Source organism: Lepidochelys olivacea (assembly GCF_965140295.1).
Source record: "Lepidochelys olivacea isolate rLepOli2 genome assembly, chromosome: 2".
Taxonomy (NCBI): domain Eukaryota; kingdom Metazoa; phylum Chordata; order Testudines; family Cheloniidae; genus Lepidochelys; species Lepidochelys olivacea.
Genome location: NC_140412.1, coordinates 191,227,977 through 191,249,675, shown reverse-complemented (window position 1 = coordinate 191,249,675; position 21,699 = coordinate 191,227,977). Strand labels below are relative to the sequence as shown.

At 41.4% G+C, this 21,699-nt stretch overlaps 1 protein-coding gene across 8 annotated transcripts in view; it reads left to right on the top strand.

Annotated features, from left to right (window-relative positions):
• TMEM108 (transmembrane protein 108) overlaps window positions 1-21,699 on the top strand; it is a 384,089-nt gene that overhangs the window by 260,498 nt on the left and 101,892 nt on the right. For all 8 annotated transcript variants that reach the window (XM_084619370.1, XM_084619368.1, XM_084619366.1 and 5 more), the window contains one exon: window positions 2,460-2,545. In XM_084619370.1, the coding sequence (XP_084475496.1) occupies window positions 2,506-2,545 (40 nt within the window). In that variant the 5' untranslated portion in view covers window positions 2,460-2,505. The remainder of the gene's footprint in view (window positions 1-2,459; window positions 2,546-21,699) is intronic.

Sequence of the window (21,699 nt, the reverse complement as noted above, 5' to 3'; positions counted from 1 at the left end):
CTCCTTTTGTTTGCTACTCAGGCCAAAATAAAAATGGGTCACTCCTCAGTGGGTTTTCATGATATATGTGGGTTTCACCAACATCGTCATGAACCTCAATTCAATTTAATTTTTAAAAAATTCAGTGATGGTTACTTTAATTTAGGAGAAAACACAAATGATTTGCACTATACAAACTACTCAAGGTTCCTCATTTTACTAAGGGCTACTTTTTTTTAAAATGAAAAAATAAAAAGGAAAGACTACAAGAGTGATCATTGTCACTGTGTATATAAACTTCTGTATTTGATAACATAACAAAGACTCCTCTTCCCTCTTCCGTTGCACAACAGAGGCAATAAAAGTGGCAATCCTAGGAGACCTCCACATGCAAGTCAAATATGATTCTTCTGTTTTCATAAACTCCTTTGGCATTTATTCAGTGGAGAAGTGCTATTTATTGTCTTGGCTGGTATATCTGATGTCTTCAAGATATCTCTTAAAGAAGCCCTGAAGGATTTATACCAGAGCATGTAAAAATGACAGCTAAATGCCTTCACTAGTTTGGATGATGAAAAAGTTTGAACTGAAAGCTACGAGATATCAAGTGCTGTGTAGTGTTGACTGTATTTTTTTTATTATTATTTTTATTGAGAAGAATTCAGGAGAATGCCCTCAGTGTTCCATGTATAATCTCCTATCAGTGTTAGAATTTTGAATGCTATTCTTTCTTTGAGTACCAAGTATGACATTATTCACAACGTTTGCAGTGTTGTTGTAGCTGTGTTGGTCCCAGGCTATTATAGAGAGAAGATGGGTGAAGTAATATATTTTATTGGACCAACTTCTGTTAGTAAAAGAGACAAGATCTGAAGAAGAACTCTGTGCAGCTCGAAAGCCTGTCTGTTTCACCGAACGAAGTCAGTCCAGTTAAAAATATTGCCTCAACCCCCTCGTCCCTCTATTATTCACAGTGACATTTTGGAACCACATTTGTGTTGTGCTTCTGATTTATGCATTTATTTTTAACCTTGAGCAGAACAATGTGATTGTGATTCATTATTACATAGTTTTAGGAGAAAAATATCTATGCAGGTTATTGAAAACACATTTTGCAACGAGGCACACATTTTTATCAGTTGCTGCATAAACTTCTCAACACGGTACTGCAGTGTTCACTGTATTGGAGAGGAGGAAAGATGGTGCGTCTACACATTTTTTCCACTTTCCCAAGATCTGCTCAGCTCAGGAGAAAGGCAGAGTTACCATGGAGCCAGTTTTATGGCTCCCTGGTTCTCTAGCTGACCCAACTCCAACCCCAGCTCTGGCATAATTTAGAGCACCTTAGGGGCTGATCCAAGTTACAATGGCTGACTATAGACCAGCTGAAAATTTTCAGTATAATACTGTGCTCCAACCTACTTCTCCACCATCATTTTGAGAACCTTCCCTTGCCAGGAGACTTCTTAAGAGGACAGCTGTAGGCAGATCCCATCCCCTTTGTCTCCACTGGTTCTGGCCCCTTTGTGATACCTGAGCAGCACAATTTGGTACTCTCAGTTTAGCACAACCACCTGTATCCCTCATTTGAAGTCTTTGGGTCAAAAATACAGTGTTGAGTACTATATAAACAGATGGATACCTGAGGTATCTGAAATTCACTTCTGCTATGCCAGTGGCGGGCCTTCCCCAAAACCACAATCAGAAATGGGCCTGCTGAGTGGAAGTCTTGTGATATGGCCAAATGATGATTTGGGACTAGACCAAGATCACCAAACTCCTTGTGAAATGGTTTTGAGTACACACCATGGTTGGCAGCCACTGGGCCATCCAACATTTGTCAAAAATATATTTGTATCATTTTAAGACTCCTATTAAAGGATTGCATTTGCGTCAATGCTGGTAAAGACCCACTGTCATTTCCATGATAAACTAGCATTTTTGAACAATTGGTAACTTGGCCATAAATTTGCTATGTGCTGGATTTTCACAGATAAATCCTATACCTGGGAATTAATTTTTTCATCTTGAAAATTCCTCAGATAGCACACACATAGCCAATATTTTTCTAAAATCTCTAGAGGATCCTTCATTGTCCATTGGATCTTTAATGCACATTTTAAATATTCTGGACCTATTTCTGTCCTGAAGTAAATAAATCAGTGGGTGAATTGGCTAACTAAGCACAGCAGAATCTCAGGGTTTATCAAGTCCCATGCACAATACAAGAATAATTTCTTAGTGCTGATGTTCTATGCCCTTGCTTTGTCATCACAGTTTTGTGCCTGCCTTTCTGACCACAACCATGCCTGTACCAATGTGCTGTTTGGGGAGTCTGGATACAATGTGTAAAACAAAGACTAGGGAACCAGTCTCCCTTTTGCTAACCTACATTACTTTCCTATGCAGCTGCCTCTTGGCAGGAGGAATTTCTTCTTGCAATTAATCATTGATTTTTTTTTATTCTTTTAATTTTCTAGACAGAATCATGAATAAACTGGCAGACAAGCAAGACCAGAGGATACCATGAAGAGAAGTTTACAGGTCCTCTATTGCCAACTGTTTCGTAAGTAGAGATTTGTTTGTTCATTTATTGTGAGAAATGTATGATTCAATGTCTCTCTAAAAAGAGTAATCGAACCACCAATTTAGGAGGTCCTTAAGCATGTACTAATTTTAAGCACATGAAGGGTCCCAATGAAATCAATGGGACCCTTCATGTGTAATGTTAGGCATGTGCTTTAAGTCCCTTGTTCAATCGTGCATTTGGAAGCACGTTAAGAAAGTGTTCGGTCTTCAGCAGATTTAGCAGAGTCTTATTCAAAGGTGAAAATGCAGAGCAATAATCATCTAAGCCATAAGAATTCTCAAAGGAATGAGATGTAAGAAGGTTGGGAATGGTGGTTGGTAGCAGGAGGTACCGGGGTATATGGGCCCTTTAAGAGAAGAGCTGTGGGGGGTGGGAGGGACAAAGGACCTGTTCCAAGGATTTGGAATGAACAGAGGCCCAGGTAATGGCCTGGCAGTTGAAGAGGGGAAGCAGGAGTTTGATACAGGGGGAAAACCCTGGACAGTATTCCTTTAAGGGGCCGTGTAGTATAGGTAGGGTGACCAGATGTCCCAATTTTTTGGAACTTTTTCTTATATAGGCTCCTATTACACCCCACCTCCTGTCCCGATATTTCACATTTGCTGTCTCTGTCACCCTAAGTGTAGGGTGGGGTAGGGCTTTCTTTCAGCCATTCAGGAGGAGCACTCTGGAGGAGGGTAGTATCTAGACTGCCTTGTCCCTCAGAACAGGGGAGACACTGGCAAGAGAGGGAGGTCAGGAAGGCTAAACTCCATAGGGTCACCTCTCACATCTGTCTCACCCTGAAGAGCACGCTGCAGGGCAAGAGCTCCTTGTGGCTGGCAGAAGAACCAGAGATAATTGTGAACCTTTGTAGTGCAATGGTGGACTTGACTGGTCAATCTGGGCGTTAAACCAGCCACAAGTGGAGGGTGATTGGTCTTATAAGAGAGGCTGTGTGGAATCTGTAAGGGGCACTGAAAAGGGGGAAGAGAAGGAGGCTGCTGCAAAGGGAACTCTCTAGCTGGGAGGGGTTGCTCTGTTAGCGGCAGCCCTGTTACACAGGATGTAATGTTTTGCTTCTGCACTGTTTGCTCAAACTGACTTGGGCTGGTAATAAAGGAAAGCTGTTATCAACTAATGATTATTCCGTAATCTATGTGAAATGCATCAGTGGCTTCTGCCTAGTTCTCAGTGGGCAAAAAACATCACAATAGCCAACCTTGGTGGTGGTCTCAACATAAAGACCAAAGATGGAATGGAGACTGAATTACCCTCCCACACTTACGGGCCCTCCAGATCAGGGGTTAGGCAAAACAATGGGAAGAAACCTGGATTGCTGTTTTATGTGTTTGTATATACATGGAATCCATCTGTTCTCAGTGCTGTCAATCTGGCAACTTTCCTGGGGAATAAATTCACTTCCACAACTTAGAAAGAAAGTAAATTTAAAAACAAGGGGTGCAAATATGATCATTGCTTATTGTTTGTTAATTATATTTTACAAAGTAAAGTGTCTGTTCACAACAGCATTCTGGTAGAATTTTTTAATGTCACCTCACTTCATTAGAATTTTCATCTGTCTGATACATATTGTGCTACACAGTTCCATAAAGAAACCTAGTTATTAGGATCTCTTTTATGTTCATTTTTCACATTGCAGGGGTGTTTTCCCAGTCACTTCTAATCTACTTAACTAATCTTTTATAAAGGCGCAAAAGTCTTGACTTGTGGCATAATAGTATCTTTAGAGGCCCAGAATTCATACTGTTTGAATGGGTGCATGGGACTTAAAATTCTTTTCCATGGAGGACAGCTAGGTCATTTATCAGATAGTAATGCTTTAAGCACCCAGAGTTCAGCTGCGAGGGATATATCTTCTATTCGTTTGTTATAAAAATAACTCTAAATATTAGTATGTTTTATAGATGATCATGGGAATCCATTTACTGTTCTTCATTGTCATAATGATGCTAGCCTGGTTATACTTGTCCTCTTTATTTATGACATCAATACAATGTAAAGGAAAAAGAAAGTGGATCACCAGTCACAACACAAAGGGATAGATTCTCAGCTGCTATAATGGGTCAAAAGTCAATGTGGTTTCATATTAGTCTTAACTAGGCCCATCTAATAATAAAGACTATTTGTGTAATTCTATTTTGCACTGCTAAACAGTCTGTTACAAAGTTTGATGTTTTTCTGCTGTGTGTGGTTTTTTTTTTTTTTTCAGGGCAGTGTTTTGAAGGTAATAAAAAAAAAACCTTGGAAAATGCAGAGGGAAAGAATGAGCAAACTGTACTGAAATTGTATGAATAATCAGTGGCAAAGTAAACTACATGATATACTTTGAAAAATGAAATGTAAAAATATTATTTTTAATCCAAGTTGAATGAAGTTTTTCATTTATTTGCATGCACTCAACAATGGTATATAGTAAATGTAGCTAGCATTACCCATTCCTAGCTTTGTAGTAGTCTATCGGTGCAGACATTCCAATGTTACATACATTTTATAGGTTTCAGAGTAGCAGCCATGTTAGTCTGTATCCACAAAAAGAACAGGAGTACTTGTGGTACCTTAGAGACTAACAAATTTATTGGAGCATAAGCTTTCGTAAGCTACAGCTCACTTCATCAGATGCATGCAGTGGGAAGAGAAAAAAAAAAGCTGTAGCTCATGAAAGTTTATGCTCAAATAAAATTATTTGTCTCTAAGGTGTGCCACAAGTACTCTTGTTCTTTATACACTTTATACTATGCATGCATTCGGGGCTATTATAAGGAGCTGTTTCATTGGTTTGTTTGCTTTATAGAGCCTAAGGTCATAAGGTTTGTTTGTTTGTTTGTTTGTTATTCCCAGCAAACCAATTTCGTCATTTATATCAAATAGACATATTGCTTTAAGCTAGGCTTCTTCCAATTGCTTCATAACCTCAATTACAATCTCCAAAGAGTGTATTTTACAATAAAACAGAAGGAAGTGTTTTTAGTGTATGTTTTGTACATGTCCTTTGTGCCATGAGGAAGCACCCATAATGTAGTCCTTACATTTCATCTACACAAAGGAGGGAAAATTGCTACTACAGTACAGCAAAAGAATATACTTTTGAGAATGCATCAATAGAGTAAGTCATCTGTAGAGACAATTCACCATTGCCATGCACCTTGTGTTCTCATTCACAGCAGTATGACGTGGGTCCAGAATGCTGCCTTTTTTGTGTGATAACATTTTACACTCACTTTGCACTGGGATAAGTGACGGCATGAAGTTCTGGGCAATGGAGACTTGGGCCCTTTATGGCTACTCTGCACGCAGTTCCATTTCTAATATTCTGGCCGTTGCTTCAGTCAAAGACTGGGATGTAATAAACAAAGTGTTCATGTAGCTGGAGAGACAAACCCTGTCTATTTTAGGAACAACCATGTTTGCTGTAGGGTCTAAACATGGCTTCCCTGGCCAGTGTGAACAGTGAATTTTTTTCCCCTGAGGATTGCATCTGAACTATGGGAAGCAGTCTGGTCCAGTGGCTATGACAGTGCACTGGGTTTCATCAGTCCTAGCTTCTGTTCTTGGTTCTCCCTCTGACCTGCTGTGGGACCTGGGCAAGTCACTTAATCTCTCTGTGCCTGTTTCCCTGTTTTGTCGATTTAAATTTAAATCTCTTCAATCTAAATAGGGCAAAGGACAGTCTCCAAATGTGTCTTTGTACAGTGTCTAGCACAATGTGGCCCTAATCTTGGTTGTGCCGTCTAGTTGCTATTGTAATAATAATATTTAGGCACCTACCTGATTATGAGACCAGGAAAGCTGTTAGCTGCTCAAGTCTTTTGAAAATCAGGTTGGTGTCTAAATATGAATTTAGGAGACTAACTGTAGACACCAAGGTTTGAAATTCTTGGCCTAGCCATCTAGCCAGTCCATAGAAAGGTTTTGTAACATTATTCTAATTTGGTTCTCAGACAGAATATCCGTATTGGCTGGTCAGGAAAACCATGCTAAAACCCTGTTATAGCAACACGTGTGGCTTTTGTTCTTTAATGTGGTTGTAGGTAGCCTGGATCTGATTCCAGTTGCCAGGAGGTAGCCTTGGTAAAAATTATGCAGCTACATTTGGCCCAGGATAGGAATTCTGAGCTATGCTGCTTTACCTCTAGTCATTCATAATTTATGTATTAGTAATTTAAACATGTAACATGTTCTCCCAAGAAGCACTGATTTCAAATTGCATCTTCAAATATACTGCCCAGGCTGAAATCTCTGAGAAGTTTAAAAAACAAATAAAAAGACCTCAAGAAACCTGTTCCCTTTTTGTTTTGTTAGCAGGAGCTTTGATGTCACTAGCTGGATTGTGCTGATGAGCACCAGTGAAAGCAAAACATTTGTCCACAATTTGCTGCCATTTGTTCTAGATACATTTATGGATTAAGTTTGTTGCCTCTGTAATGGTGAATGTGCATGACTTTCCCATGAGGCAGCACAATATCTTTGTTTAAAAAACAAACAAACAAAAAACTTACTGTGGTGATTTAAGCACTGTAGCTTTATACACAAAATGCAGACATATTGTAGAATGGAAACATGCATGTTATTTTACCGTAGATGCATTTTTCACATAGGAATTTGAAGTTGTATATAAACTAGCAAAAAATGTAGAGAAAGGCCACTGATGAAGCCTGTGGCTCACAAGCTGTGGGGGATGATGCTTCTATCTTCAGGCATTTATTTTATTGAAAACTATGAGGATATGATTTCTGTTTTTCTAGCTTGCCAGGTTCCGTATGGGCACCCATCGCAGTAGTATCTGGAAAATAAATGCAAGTAAAATCCCAATTATAAGTATTTCTTCATGCCATTGCCACTTGGTGCATTTCCCGGTATCAGTGTCTCACTGTTCTGTATTACAGGCTTGACCCAATACTCATTGAAGTCCGTGGAAAGACCCCTATGTATAGATCCCATAGACTAGGCCCTGTCAAACTGACTAGGGTCCTAAGACTGCTCCCATTAAATTCTGTGGGAATTTTGCCATTGATTTCAGTGGAAACAAACTCCTATTGTGGTAGTTTGGGGATGCAGAACTGGAGCATAGGACCTATTTTAAGCATTTGCAATATTAGCTAACGTTTACTTTTCTTTCTTTTGGCCAGGCTTTTTGCATGGGATATGATTGCAGTCTGGAAGCCCTAGTTGCTAGAGCTATGTGTGGAAGCTGAGATTTGTATTCATATGGGGACTTGCTCCAATATTGCTATTAAAATATGAATGAATATGGATGTTGCTTCCAGCACTGGCTTTGTATATTAAGAGTTCAATTTTCCTTTTAAAAGGATATGATTTGGGGTTTTTTCTTCTATTACTCCCACTTGCACAACCGTCCCTTTGCACCTCCCTGAACAAAATGTTCTTGAATGATTGTGTTTCGTAATGTGGAATACCATAAGACCACTTTTCTCCCAGTGCTCTGAGTGCAGTTCACTCTGTTCATCCTTAAGGCATAGAGGCCTTCCTGTATTCCTGTTAATTCACATGGAGTGAAATTCAACCCGCACAGAGGGCCAGCACATGGTCAGTGCTCTACTTAAGTCCAATTTAGGTAGTGGGACTGATAATTGTTGCCATAGAATCAGAGAGCCATAGGGTTAAGAGGTACAGCGAGGGTCATCTAGTCTAACCCGCTGCCAAGATGCATGACTTGCATCATGCCATAAATGAATGAAGCATGTTTGTCAAAGAGCCTGATTCTGAGTGTCTTCTGAAGGGTTCTCAGCACTTACAACTCCCAGTGACTATTTTCCCCCTAACAGGAATAGACTCCTGTTGATGCCAGTTCTCGCTGCTGACCTCTGTGTGTAGATAGGTTAGTGTGCATTGCTCTTCACGTAAGGCATTTTTATGGCCTTTCCTGGGGGTGTGTGTGTGTGTACACATGTGTGTATATCTATATCTATATCATCAAAGAAAATAACATACCCCCCAGCTTCTCTGCTTTCTGGGGTTTTTGAGCTGGTATCGGAAGTTTTGGTCACTCTTTGCTATTGAATTCCATTCTTGTTTCTGAGTGCATTAGTCACATAAAGTACCATGTTTTAGCTTGAGTGTAGAGAGATCAGTGTATCCCTGCAATGCAAAGCATTTTGGGAGCTGATCCTGAGAGATGCTGAGCAGGCACAATTCATACAGGAGCTTCTGCTGGGGTGCTCGGGGTGGAGATGGTTCTGCATTGCCTAAAGTCTGATTCTACTGCCACAACCTGGCCCTTGTGGTGCCTGATAAATATTAATCGTGTGCAGAGATGAGAAATACTTGGAATGCACTAAATGCTTCCACATCATTTACAGCGTTTGAGTAGTCACCCGATTGATCTTGCGCTTCGTATATATTCTAGGGCACAGATCCTCAAGTGGTGTAAAGTGTCCTGTTTCTGCCTACTTCAGTTTACACCCGTTGAGGATCTAGCTGTGTATATTTAAAATATGTGATACGTTTAAAAATACTGGAGATCATTTGATACAGATATTAGGGGTTTTCTTTCTATCATTCAAAGGAATTTTTAGAAACAAAAGAGAATATTCCTGTTGTTTTCTGTGCAGGAGTATAGGTGGTGGCCTTGGCAAGGTGTATGTTGGGAAGGGGTTATCTAGCAATGGATTCCATCTGTTTTTTTGCTTAAAATTGGAAAGGGAAACAGCTGCTGGGTATGCAGTGTTTCACTTGCAAAGCTTCTTGAGATACTGCTGAGTTTGAGCCTTTAGATTTGTGAGTCACAAGGCTTGGTGACAGATTGCCTGTCAGGCAGCTCACAGCAAGCAATAATATGCTCTGGCTTCCCCTAGAAATCAATTAAAGATTGTTTACAGTTCTCAGCAAGAACTGCACCTTCTTAAGAGAGACTGCTGTCACTACTTTGCTGTCACTATTCAGCTTGTGCATGAAGGCACATTCTCTATTCAGCAGTTGTGATTCTCCCATGGAAAAAAAAAGAATCCAGATAATCCTTTTTTTTTTTTAAATAAACCATTTAAAGGTGAACTGAAATGCTTTTATAAATTAATGCAATTGTGTGTGCCTCTTCTTACCAAGTGTGGTGCGTAGCCTCAGTAACAAGCAGTTCATTGTATTTGACATGAATATGTAGATCACGTGGCATACTTCCGTTCATTGATTGGATGAATGTAACTCTTGGCATTCAGTTCTTCATGCACATACTTGTGATTATGAATTTGAAACTTGCTTTATGTAAACATTTTCAGTATTTACTTTAAATTTGCTGTTTCAGTGAATCTTCTTGCCAGAAAATGTGTTCACTAGAATTTTCACAGAAAGCAAACACTGTAATGACTTGTTTTAACTAAGTTTGAAAGTGTGGAAAATATCTTCCATTATTCATTCAGGATGAATTCTAAATTTGAAAATCCTGGGACCCCCAAGCCACTGACACATTGTGGTAATTCCTCCACTAACCTTTCAGATTTGTGGAAACATACAGCGATGTAAACCATCGGTCTGACATTAGAATATGGCCCAAGGCTGTGTATTTCCAGGCTGTAGTTTAAACCTGTGACAGTGAAGTTGGGATTAAAAGACAACAGACATCTGCACTGTGATATTGGCTCTTTCTGTCAGCCGCAGACAGGCAATTCTGACTTTTCACACAGCATTTGATAGTGTTCTTAGAATAAAGCATCTTCATTTTTATGCTTATAGTGACATTGTTCATATAAGAACCCTTAAAACTAATGATAAACGCATAGCCTCCCAGTGTTCGTAGTCTCCATGCATTCACGCACCAGAAGTGGAAGATTTTTGTTAACAACTTCACTGGCTATCAGACTAAAAAACTGAGAAATATTAAAAATTTTTGTTTTGAAACGTCCCACACTCTTATTAAAGAAATGAAATGAATCTCTAATATTCTTTTCATTCTGAATTATCTATGTTTTGGTCATAATGCAGTCCCCTTTCCACCACAATAAATCTGTCTAATCTTCTGTTTCAGATTTAGTGTTTCCCTCAAGCTTTGTCACAGAGAGAGATTTTAGAGTGAGAACGAAATAGGCAGGCGTATGAATGTGTCATCCCCCCACCCCCCTTTTTTTTTAAAGGCCCATTCATCTGTCAAACTTCAGGAGTAATGACTGAGTAGGATGGGTGCTCGTGTGTGAGTCTTTGAGACACAATATCAAGCCAAGTGAAGGAAGAAATGATATTGAGAGGCAGACTGAAGCCTAGGAGCCATGGGCGAAATCCTGGTCCTATTGGGTACATCTACACTGTGATAAAGAACCCATGGCACCAAGTCTCAAGGTACATCTACACTGCGATTAAAAAAACCTACAGCACCAAATCTCAGAGCCTGGGTCAGTTGACTCGGGCTCCCTGGGCTCAGGATGTGGGACCATAAAATCGCAGTTCAGATATTTGAGCTGGAGCTGGGCTCCCCATTCATAGGGTCTCAGGGCCTGGGCTCCAGCCTGTCTCTGAACAGTGACATTGCAGTTTTATACTCCTACAGCCTGAGTCCCATGGGCCGGAGTCAGCTGACCGGGTCAACTGCAGCCTTGCTGTCAGTCTTCTATCGCAGTGTAGATATACTGAGGTCAATGGCAAAACTCCCCTTGACTTCAGTGGGGTAAAAGCCTGTTCCTATGTCCTCAAGCAATGGCAGTGCTTTGTGTCAATATGTTATAAAATAAAAACACACTTTCAAATATTAATTTTGTTTCTAACCCCTCCTTTGTTTCCATCCTAAACACAAAAACATTGATGGTTTTGCACTCAGTACGTTGTTCAATGGGGTAGCAATCAAGCTCCTATCGGGCAAAGCACGTAAATATATGAGTAGTCCTGTGAGCATCAATTGGACTACTCACGTGATAGAGTTACGCATGTGCCTAAATGCTTTGCTGGATCAGGGCCTCAGTGATGGTTGGTAGGAAAATTCTTATGGCAGCACAGACTGTGACTACATCTACCGTACATGAATACCTAAGCATCCCTTAGATCGTGTTACTGCAGGACATGCAGAAATAATTAATTTTTAGACATTTACCATACATTATCAGATATTCCCCTGTGTAACTGCAAAATATTTGTCCATTTGACATTGTCATTAATAACAAAATAATTCATATCTTTTGTATTTAGATTCTGGATAGTATTTTCACATGTTAAACTGAATTTATTTTTGCAATACCTTTGTAACTATTCTTCCTTTTTGTTGTTTTATGATATCTTTCAATACCCTGCAGATGTTCCCAACATTGATATACACCATCAATATAGCAGTACTGTAGAAGAAAATCCCTCTTTTGTAGCCAACTGAAGCCTGGAAACAATCTAGAAATGAACAAATATAAACCATGTGCAATCCAGAGCTGTCACTGGAAGCATTCATTATGTTCCCACAAACCCTTTTCTATCCCTAATTATTACACATCTATAGGTCTCCTCTCTGATCTGTATTGTGGATCACTTGGCCACTCTGAGATCAGCAGCAGGAATTGGAGAGACGAATTTTCCTATAGGTTCTAGCCTAATTGAAATCCCAGTTCAGCAAGCACACGTGACATGGGTCATATTAAAGACAACAAAAGACTACAAATCCCCCCCTGTAGATAAATTGCTGAAACATGCTGTGTGCTATTCTAGCTGGAATAAAGCTGTTCTCTTCCCTAATCAGTACCTGGGACTGATTTTATTTTGAAACACCCCAAATGTGGTATGATGGATCTAAACTCATGCCAAAAGTTAGGCATGTGCATCAGTACCTTGCTGAATTGGGTATTGAACTTACCTAAATTCAGTTTAGCTGGTTGGTGTGTTTTCTTCTGAATCACATATTCTCTAATAGCTCAGAGCCAAAAGCACAGTGGTGGTTGGTGCAGGGGAAGAAAAAATTCGGAAGTCTCATCTTTCCAGGAAGGGAGGGCAGGAGAACCACAGCTGCAAAGGGTGTATGTAGTCTGATAGGTAGGTTGCCAGACCCCCACCAAAATAAGTATATGTTGCAGTGTACAACACGTGCTAGCTAGGGAGCATACCACTCTAATTTTCAAAGGTGCACACTATGTTTTTCCATCACACCTGCCCTGAGCCATTCTGCACAGGGATGGCAGGATGGTTCTTGGAACCACCATTTTTGCCCATGCCATATCACTGGTTCGGACACTCAGAGTGATTCCCAGTGGCAAGGGTCGAATTTAGGGCCAGATTTTCAAAGACACTTAGGAACCTAAAAATCAGTTAGGCAGTCTAGTGGGATTTTCAAAAGTGCCTAAACATGAGTTATACCAGGAGTTATGACTAAAAAAGATAATGAATGGGAATGCAAATTCACAATCCATAATAATAAGTACTTATTCACAGTACTGTGCAAACACTAACTAATTCCTCTAAATTCCATCTCAAATTAAATTTAATTTAGGCTCCAACCTAGAATTGTACGAAAGAAAATCGGGGCTATCCTTGGTGCCGTTCCACCTAATTGAGAGCACTGCATACTTCTTTAGAACTCAATCATCACTGTTTCAGGAGCTCCATATGTGGGGCAGCATGTTGTTTTTCTTACGCCACCCCAGGAGCAGCCCAGGAAGCAGATTCTGACTCGGTCACAATCTGTCTCCGAGTTCCCCCACTGCTCCAGGGTGAATGGGATCTGCCCTGTGGCAGCCCTGTATCTGGCACAGTGTTAGTTCCCTGGTGAAGCACATTGTCTGGTGCATTGGAGAAGTAGAGCGAAGGCTGTGCTCCTGCACACTCCTGCATGTGCGGGAAGACATAATGGCCCATGGAGGCTGTCTGCTCCCCACCATGCAGCTCCCTGTGGTCTGCATAGCTATAGCAGGGGATCAAGGGCATCAAGTATGTCCCAATACTGCTCTGCTATAGTCAGGAGTGAAAGTAACTTAAGGGACTTACCAGTATGCAGGGCGGCCAGGATCCTGAGCAAGGTGTGTGTGGGGGGGAGGGGGTGGAGCCTCAGGCAGAAGGGGCAGGGCTAGGGCCAAACTCCCCCAGCCAGCCCTTCAGTGCAGTCTGGGGCCAATTTAAAGGGCCCAGGGCTCCAGGCCGCTGCTAGTGCTACCCCAGGGCTCCAGCAACAATTTAAAGGACCCAAGGCTTAGGCTGTAGTAGCGGTGGCCAGGAGCCCCAGGCCCTTTATATCACTGCTGGAACCCCATGGAATGGTGGTTTTGCAGTGTGTTCTAAAGCACTAGATGTCACAGCCGCCTGTAGCGGTGGCAAGTTCATTATGGTATCACAGCTTCCCGTTACTGAGGGCATTAACATACAGACATCATAATTAAGATGTCAAAGAGAAGAGGGAAGATGAAGAGCACAACCAATGAAAGTACCTGATAAATGGACAACCGTAAGCGACGAAGCGTATGCTTCCAGAGTGAATCACTTACGTTACTGATTTGCATAAAGAGAGTAATTTTGAACCTTAAGAAGCAGCATAGGGTAAGAGAGGAGTATGTTTCAGACTTTGGGGGTACAATGGGTCAGTTATCTCTCATTTTGTGGCTTCTCGCTGCAGTAGCAAGTTAGGTTTTAGCCGTCTTGTTTCCTTAAAACCACCAGCCATTTCCCATTCTTCAAAGCTGTTTTGTTCTCCCTTTTCAAGAAGGAAGTGCCACTTTTCTGAGTGAGGCCTGTGCATGCTTGAGAGCCTCCTGTCAAATCCCTGCCCCGCGACCCACCTCTTTCAGTGAGGATGTGAAGCATAAAGTTCATCACAAGTTCATCACATCAAACCATACTGACAGATATTGAGAACAAAGTCTGTACGAGGGAGAGACGAGTGGCAGCACTGCCATACAGGAAGCCAGCCCAGTGAAAGTGAGCGAGGGCTTGGAGAGGGAGCAGGGATGGAGTGAGTGGGGGCGGGGCCTCGGAGAAGGAATGGGACATGGCCAGGGCTTCGGAGGAGGGGAGGGGCAAGGGGCAGGGCAAGGGTGTTCAGTTTTGTGCAAGTAGAAAGTTGGCAACCCTAATTTGTGTGAGTGGTCTGGTGGGGGATCTATAGGCTCATGGTAGACATTTCCAGATTTGTCTAGGGCAGCAAACCCCTTAAATAGAGAGAATACCTACAAAGTATGGTAACCGAGAACCTACCTGACCTTGGGGTGTATGCATACATTCCAATGCACTTGTTATAGATGGGAGCTGTAGTCACATGTGACCTATAGGAAGCCATATATAAGCTTAGGCAGGGACAGGAGACATTCAGGGTCAGATATTCACTAGTGTGGATAGATAGAAGCCAGAAAGGTCTACTAAAGGAGAAAGGTGTGTCCTCTCCCATCTCAGCTGAGGGAAGCTGGGAAGGCCTCACGTGGTTAGGATCCAAGGTTTTGAGCTAATTTGCTCTTCTTTTGGTGTTCTTGTTTGAAAATAAAACCAGCCTGGAGGAAAAGGTCTTGGGCTGAAGGGCTGTTCAGAGCTTCATTCTATCTTCTCTGGCTGTTGCGAATGCCCATTGGATTAGAGGTACCTACCTGGTTGGCCTTTTTCCCCACTGAGATGTTGCTGCTGTTCTGCTGAAGTTGGTTATACCATTTGTCAGCATGATTCTTCAAAGCACACCTACCACTTCAGCCTATTTTAAGAGTGACCCTAGCTTAAAATATGCAGGCCTTTCTTTGAGACAGGCAAAAATTCCATAGCCCCCAGACCTCAGATGATGGTTCCACACCATCCAGTGGGTCACGCTGCATCAGTATTAGAACAGTGCAGTTCTTCCTGTTAGCATGGTTTCAACACTGCCCCATTGAATCGTTCTTAGCTGGCTCAGATCCTCAGCTGTGACCAAGGATAACCCAGTACAATTCAAAATGGGTGTGTGCAAAGGTGCTTTAAGCCACCTTCGTTCTCCCCCCACTCCTGGGGCCTACTGTGCATCAGCCCAGTCCCAAGTTGTAAAGTAGAACAGCCTGAGGGTTGCTCTATATTATACTAACTGCTACTGACCCAAATGGTCTTATACAGCAGTCAGTGATTGTCACGCTTAAAGGAATCCCTGAGCTTGCCCTCTTTTCCCTGCCTTGTCCCCTGTGCTGGCTGCATGGAGGAGATGTTGTGTAGAAGCTATTCTAGTAGCTTTACAACACCGAAGGATCTCTCTGTGCTGGGGTGATCATCCTATCGCCCTAGTGCAGGCGAGAAGTTAGACAAGTAAGTACATTATTCTTGCCTCTGGATTTCCCAGCATGCTTTGCTTCTGTGTCTGTCTTTTAAGGTGTAAACCATTTGGGTCAGTACTGTCTTTATTTTGGCACATTGTACAGCGCTGAGCACACTGTCAGCACTTTAATAACTAACTCTGGTAATTACTAATAAACACCATATGGCTAAAAATAATGTGAGACTCAAAAGAATTGTTGGGCCGTTTATTTTCTGTGCATATGAATGTGTAGCTCATTTAAGCCAATTATTTTTCTATTAACAGGCATTGGTTATGCCATCCTTCTGGCTATATTTTTAGAAATATTCAGATTATTACAGCAAGTGTGAAAAATGAATGAAAAAAAGAAATCTGGCTGCTAATACTTATTTTCTAAAATTAAATTTCCTGGCTGAATAATCTAGTTAGTCCTCAAAGGAATTTTGTCCTCCAAGACTGAATGTTGCTGGCACCCTTGGGTGACTGCTGACAAAATGCCAGAGAACAGGAGATACACGAAAAGATTTCCTTGTCTTCTTCCAGATGTTTGTTCCGTGCAACAGATGGGTTATTTTTATAGCACTACATAAAATGAAATTTTCATGAATCCAAGCGCAAAATTGGAAAGCAATTGGGCTTGATTCTGTGGCTACCAACACCCACCCCAGCACGCTTACCCCCACACACTCACTTGTTCATAGAATGCAGACTGGTTCCTCTCAAGTTAATCTGTAAGTGGCATTCTGCCCTTCTGAGAAGAGCAACAAAATGATGAGAGGTTCATGGCTAGATTTGCCCTCTCCTGGGACCAGAAGGGCTTGAAATTTTGTGAGGGCCACCTTGTGGAGTGGAGTTTTCTAATGCAGGGAATGTGGATGCGTGTAGTGGGTAGGTGTAAGGCCTTCTCAATACATGGAGAGAGAGGCCATGCATGGTCAGCTTAACCTCCAAACTGTTACTGTGGCCCTCCCTCTTGTTGAAGTCATGTTGTCATTGACTGTGTCCCTGTTCTCCTGCTCAGCTTGTGTGTATATGTGTTTTTATCTATCATAGGATGCAGATTAAACCTTTGTATGAGTTTGTGATGGCAGCATTAATTGCAAGACTGCTTTTAAAAAAAAATCTGTTCAGAGGAAAGATATATGAAGGTTACTATGGAAAGTTCCAGCTGCCTGATATATCGATGTTATTGCTAAGCAGACTGTAGAAATGAAATGACAAACTTTGAATTGCTCTGTGAAGTAATGAAAAGGGAAAAAAATACAGATCAGTTTTTAAAGTGTTTCGATTTGTTTCTTTTTTTTTTTTCTTCAGGCTTGTGTTAATATTTTTAACCAGCTGCCACTTATGCTCCCTGTTAATAATAAGCCCATGGCAAAGTTGTGTGTTACCAGCTGTGTAAAGCTACTGGTTGTTTTGACCTCAGATGTCACTGGCAGGCAAATAAGAAGCTGGTCACAGGAGCCATTGGTTAAAACTGCTCTGATGATTAGTCAGTCAAGGAACTTCAGGCGATTAAGATATCATGAAGAATTTATTGACATGACTTATCTGCAATGATTGTGAATATATTGTATCCAAACCCCATCTCCACAAGTATATAGCAGGTCTCAGTAGCTACAGATGTATTATTAATATTTCTTTGGAGACCCATATATTTTTGCACAATTTATACATTCTCCCTGCTCATGGATTTTGAATACTCCAAAAAATTGCTGTAAATCAGAAGATCTTTAGCTATTGAAATATTAATAAATCCGGGGGGAAAAGTAAGAAGACTTTTAAAACTGGTGAAATTTTATAACAGCCATCCATCAGCCTGCCTGAAGTTCAGGGTGCCTAGCAACCAGAAGTGGAGAACACTGAGAACGATCCTTCCCACAAAATGAAAAATTGCCCCTCTTGATTCTGTTTATGGCAAAACCTCCTTTTTATTTTGGAAATGTACACTCTGAGAAAACATACGCCGTACTTTGTAGAAAAGAAATACAGGCAGTGAAGGGAGAAGCTGGTGATCGTTCAATACTCTGTCTACTTTTGACTTTGTGACTGCCTGCGATAATGGGAATGTGCAACAGTTACCAGGGACAGGTGTATTTTTGCAGGGGAGGGAGGAGTGGTCATTTTGAATGAAAGATAATAGGGTTAGAAAAGGCCCCTTGGGTCAGGCAGTCTCATCCTTTAGCACTTTTTTCATGATGAGCCACTAGCTCAGCCCATTAATATCTGATTCCTTACTAACCTGCTAGGGCCCAGATTTTCAAGTGCTCGGCATCCACAATCAAGGTCAGATTTTTCAAAGGAATTCTCAGCTCCCATCTCGGCACCTAAAGAAGGGCCTGATTTTCAAAAGTGCTCAGTACCCAACATGCTGAGCTCTCTTGAAAATCTGGCTCAGAGTGTGGGCCCCTCTGAAAATCTGGCCATTGGGAGCTACATTGGTGTGATTCAGGAGAGATGCTGCCCAGTTACATGAGTGTAAAACTGGTGTGGATGAGAGGCGAATCAGGCCCTTATTTAATAATGACAGAAGTGGTACTGTGATCCTCTCTGCTGAGTATTTGCTCCACACATTTTTGCACATAAGATAAAAGTTTGCCCTTATTACACTGACTGCAGTGTGTAGACAAGTGGCAATGGTCCAGCCATGCAGAGGCCTCCTCAGCCATTCTGCTGGCATAGAGTTTGGAATCTTAGGACCTCTCTCTAATGCACCTTACTGCTCATTTATTTTCCCACACCTCTACTTGGTGTTACTGAGCCTCATCCTGAATGCCTTATAGTAGGGATGTCAGCATTGAGCCCTTGATTTGCTCCAGACAAGCACCTACACTTTCAGAGGTCAAATTCTGCTCTCGCCTTGTGAAACTGCATTGAAGTGAATGAGCTTTGAACAGGTGAAGTCTTTTGCCCACCCTCATTCTTTCCCATTAAACTAGCCTTCTCTGAATAGTTATCTGTACTACTTGTGCATCCAAGCCAGGCAGAATTCAAGTATTCTATATAATAAATCTTTGCAAAGGTGTAGAACAGACATGAAGTTTGTTGTGAAAATGATGAAGTTTCTCTTATGTAAAGGCCACAGCTGTGGTGATTCTAGCACCATGGGCAGCTTGAAAACTGAATTCAGAGTTTCTCCTTAGGCCAGGAAAAATGGGCAGCAACTACGTATAGTTCTGAAATGAATTATGGGAGCACTTACTTACTTGGAAGTCACTAGCTGCTGAGCTGTAGATACCTATGTTCTCACATTCACCTTCCTGAACACGCTGGTGTGATGTATTATTTTGGTGTGCAGTATCAACCTTTTTTTCCAGTAATGTTAAGCAACCCAGTAGTATTTTATATACATGTAAAATGACATATTCATGATACATTAAAGCAGTTTTGATCAAGTTTAAGCCCTGGTTAATTCTAATAAATGTTGATATTGGTATGAAGGACAAGTGTTTTAATGAAGATCTAAATCAAGCAGTCATAAGTACCTCTTTTGCTGTAGCAGAGGTTCCCTAGCACTGATAATATTAACCCTTCTGCTGTGAATCTCTTTCTACAATTTATTTTAAAAGAATCTATCTGTGTATGTATCGATCTATAATCTGATGGGGAAACTGTCTTCCCATTCATTACATTTATATAACAGAAGATTCAAATTATTGCATAAATTCTTAAATACTAGAGGGAATTCTAAATGATTCCCCCTTCTCAATAGTATGGGAATTTCATACTCTTCTAAACTCTAATATCATTCACAGTGAACCATTTAAGCAATATTTCTGGCCATCATTCTGTCTCCAGTTTATTGCAGTGATGCAACATGTATGATGATCTGCCTTGTGGGCAGGTGGCATATGTGTACATTCGGTGCAAGCAACTTGTGGCCTCAGAGATTGAGTACAAGCTCTTGAGATCAGAGTAGCTGAACTGGAGGAGCTAAGGGGGACAGAGAGGAACATAGATGAGACTTTCAGGGACACAGTAGAGAGGTCCCAGACCCAGTCTGACAGCCTCTGTGCTGTTGAGGGTGAGAGTTTCAGGGAAGGAGAACATCAAGCTGGAGCACAAGGAAATGATCTCATAGTTGGGACAATCCTTGCAGATGTTGTCACAGTGTCCTCTCACACTAAGGATACCTCTCTGGGAGAGGGGACTCCTAATACTAGAAAAAGACAGGCAAGAATAATGGGGAATTCAATTAGAAATGCAGATAGTTGGGTTTCTGATGACAGGGAGAACCACATAATGAATTGTCTGCTGGGTGTGAAGGCTGGGGACCTCTCACGTCATCTAAATAGACACATGTGCTGTGCTGAGGAGGAGACAGTGGTCATGGTACATGTAGGTAACAATAACATAGGGAAATGAAGAAGGGAGGTCCTGGAGGCCAAGTGTAGGCTGCTAAGTATGAGATTGAAGTCCAGGTCCTCCATGGTAACATTCTCTGAAATGCTTCCATTTCCATGTGCAGGGCCAGTTTGAGATGGGCAGACCTGCAGGCTCTGTGTGATGAGATGGTGGTGTTGGCAGGAGGGATTTATGTTTATTAGGAATTGAGGAACCTTTTCGCAAAGGAGGAGCCTATCCAGGAAGGATGGGCTCCACCTAACCAGAATGGAACCAGATTGCTGGCATGTAAAAATTAAAAAGGTGGCAGAGGAATTTTTAAACTAAGGGCTGGGATAAGCTGACAGATGCAGAGGAACACACAGTCCAGACAGAGACATCCCTTATGGGAGGATTTATTAAAGGGGATATTTTGTACCCTAGTAAAGAGGAGAGGATAGAAGCTGATAAAGTACAGGTAGGAACTGAAGAGAGAAACAGTCAAACAAAAGTCCCATTCAGTCACATCACATGAAGGGAGAAAACTAAATAATTATGAATTTTATAAGTGCTTATATACAAATGGTAAAAATCTAAATACTAAGATGGGTGAACTTGAGTGCCTGGTATTAAATGAGGATAGGCAACACAGAAACTTGGTGGAACAAAGACAATCAATGGAACACAATATCAGGGTACAAAATATATAGGAATGACAGAGTGGGTCATGCTGGTGGGAAAGTGGCACTATATGTGAAAGAAAGCTGTCCAAGCTGTCTGGAATGACTGAAGGGCATGAGTCCCAACCTCAAGGCAGACTGTTAAGAACCTGGACACAAACCCCAAATTGGTTGTGAGTTCTATACTTAGATTTTACCAACCAATGATCAACTGTGAACTCCTCGGGCACTCTAACAGCCTTAACATGGAGTTACAGAGAGTCCCCTTGGGTACTCTGATCTATCTTGCCACTCAGGCAAGCATACCTTTGTGACAGATGATCTCTTACATCAAGGATCATGGCAATATTGAGGTTACTCCCAGTCCCAGAGGACCAGTCACTTATCCCAGATCAATGGCACTTTAGATTACACACCAAGGACAATACTTGTAGCCAATCCTATAATAAACTAAACATTTTATTATATAGGAAAAGGAAATGAGAGTTATTTACAAGGTTAAAGCAGGTAAACATATATACACACAAATGAGTTACAATCTTCAAGTTCAAAAGGTAGTTGCAGCTTCTGTAATTAGCAAGTTCTATATGTCCTTTAGGACTAACCCAGGCTCAGCAGCTGGGGATCCTTTGCTTATGCCCAGAAACCTTGCTGCCCCTGCCCTCCCCCTGCCCCCGCCCTGCCCCTGAATACAAGCAGCATAGAGATATAGTTCCTTCTAGTTAGGGATTTTTATTCCCTTCCTCCCTTGTGCTTTAAGCTGCAGACTCAGCTGATGGGAGGAATTCATTTGCATGACTCGGGGGGAGAGCAATCAACAAAGTTTTTATCCTTCTTAATGTATTACAATAGTTGTCTGGTGTCGACGGCAAAATTTGCATATGATACAATGTTACTCAAGATAGTTAAGGCTAAAGCTGACTGTGAAGAGTTACAAAGGGATCTCACAAAACTGGGTGATTGGGCAGCAAAATAGCAGA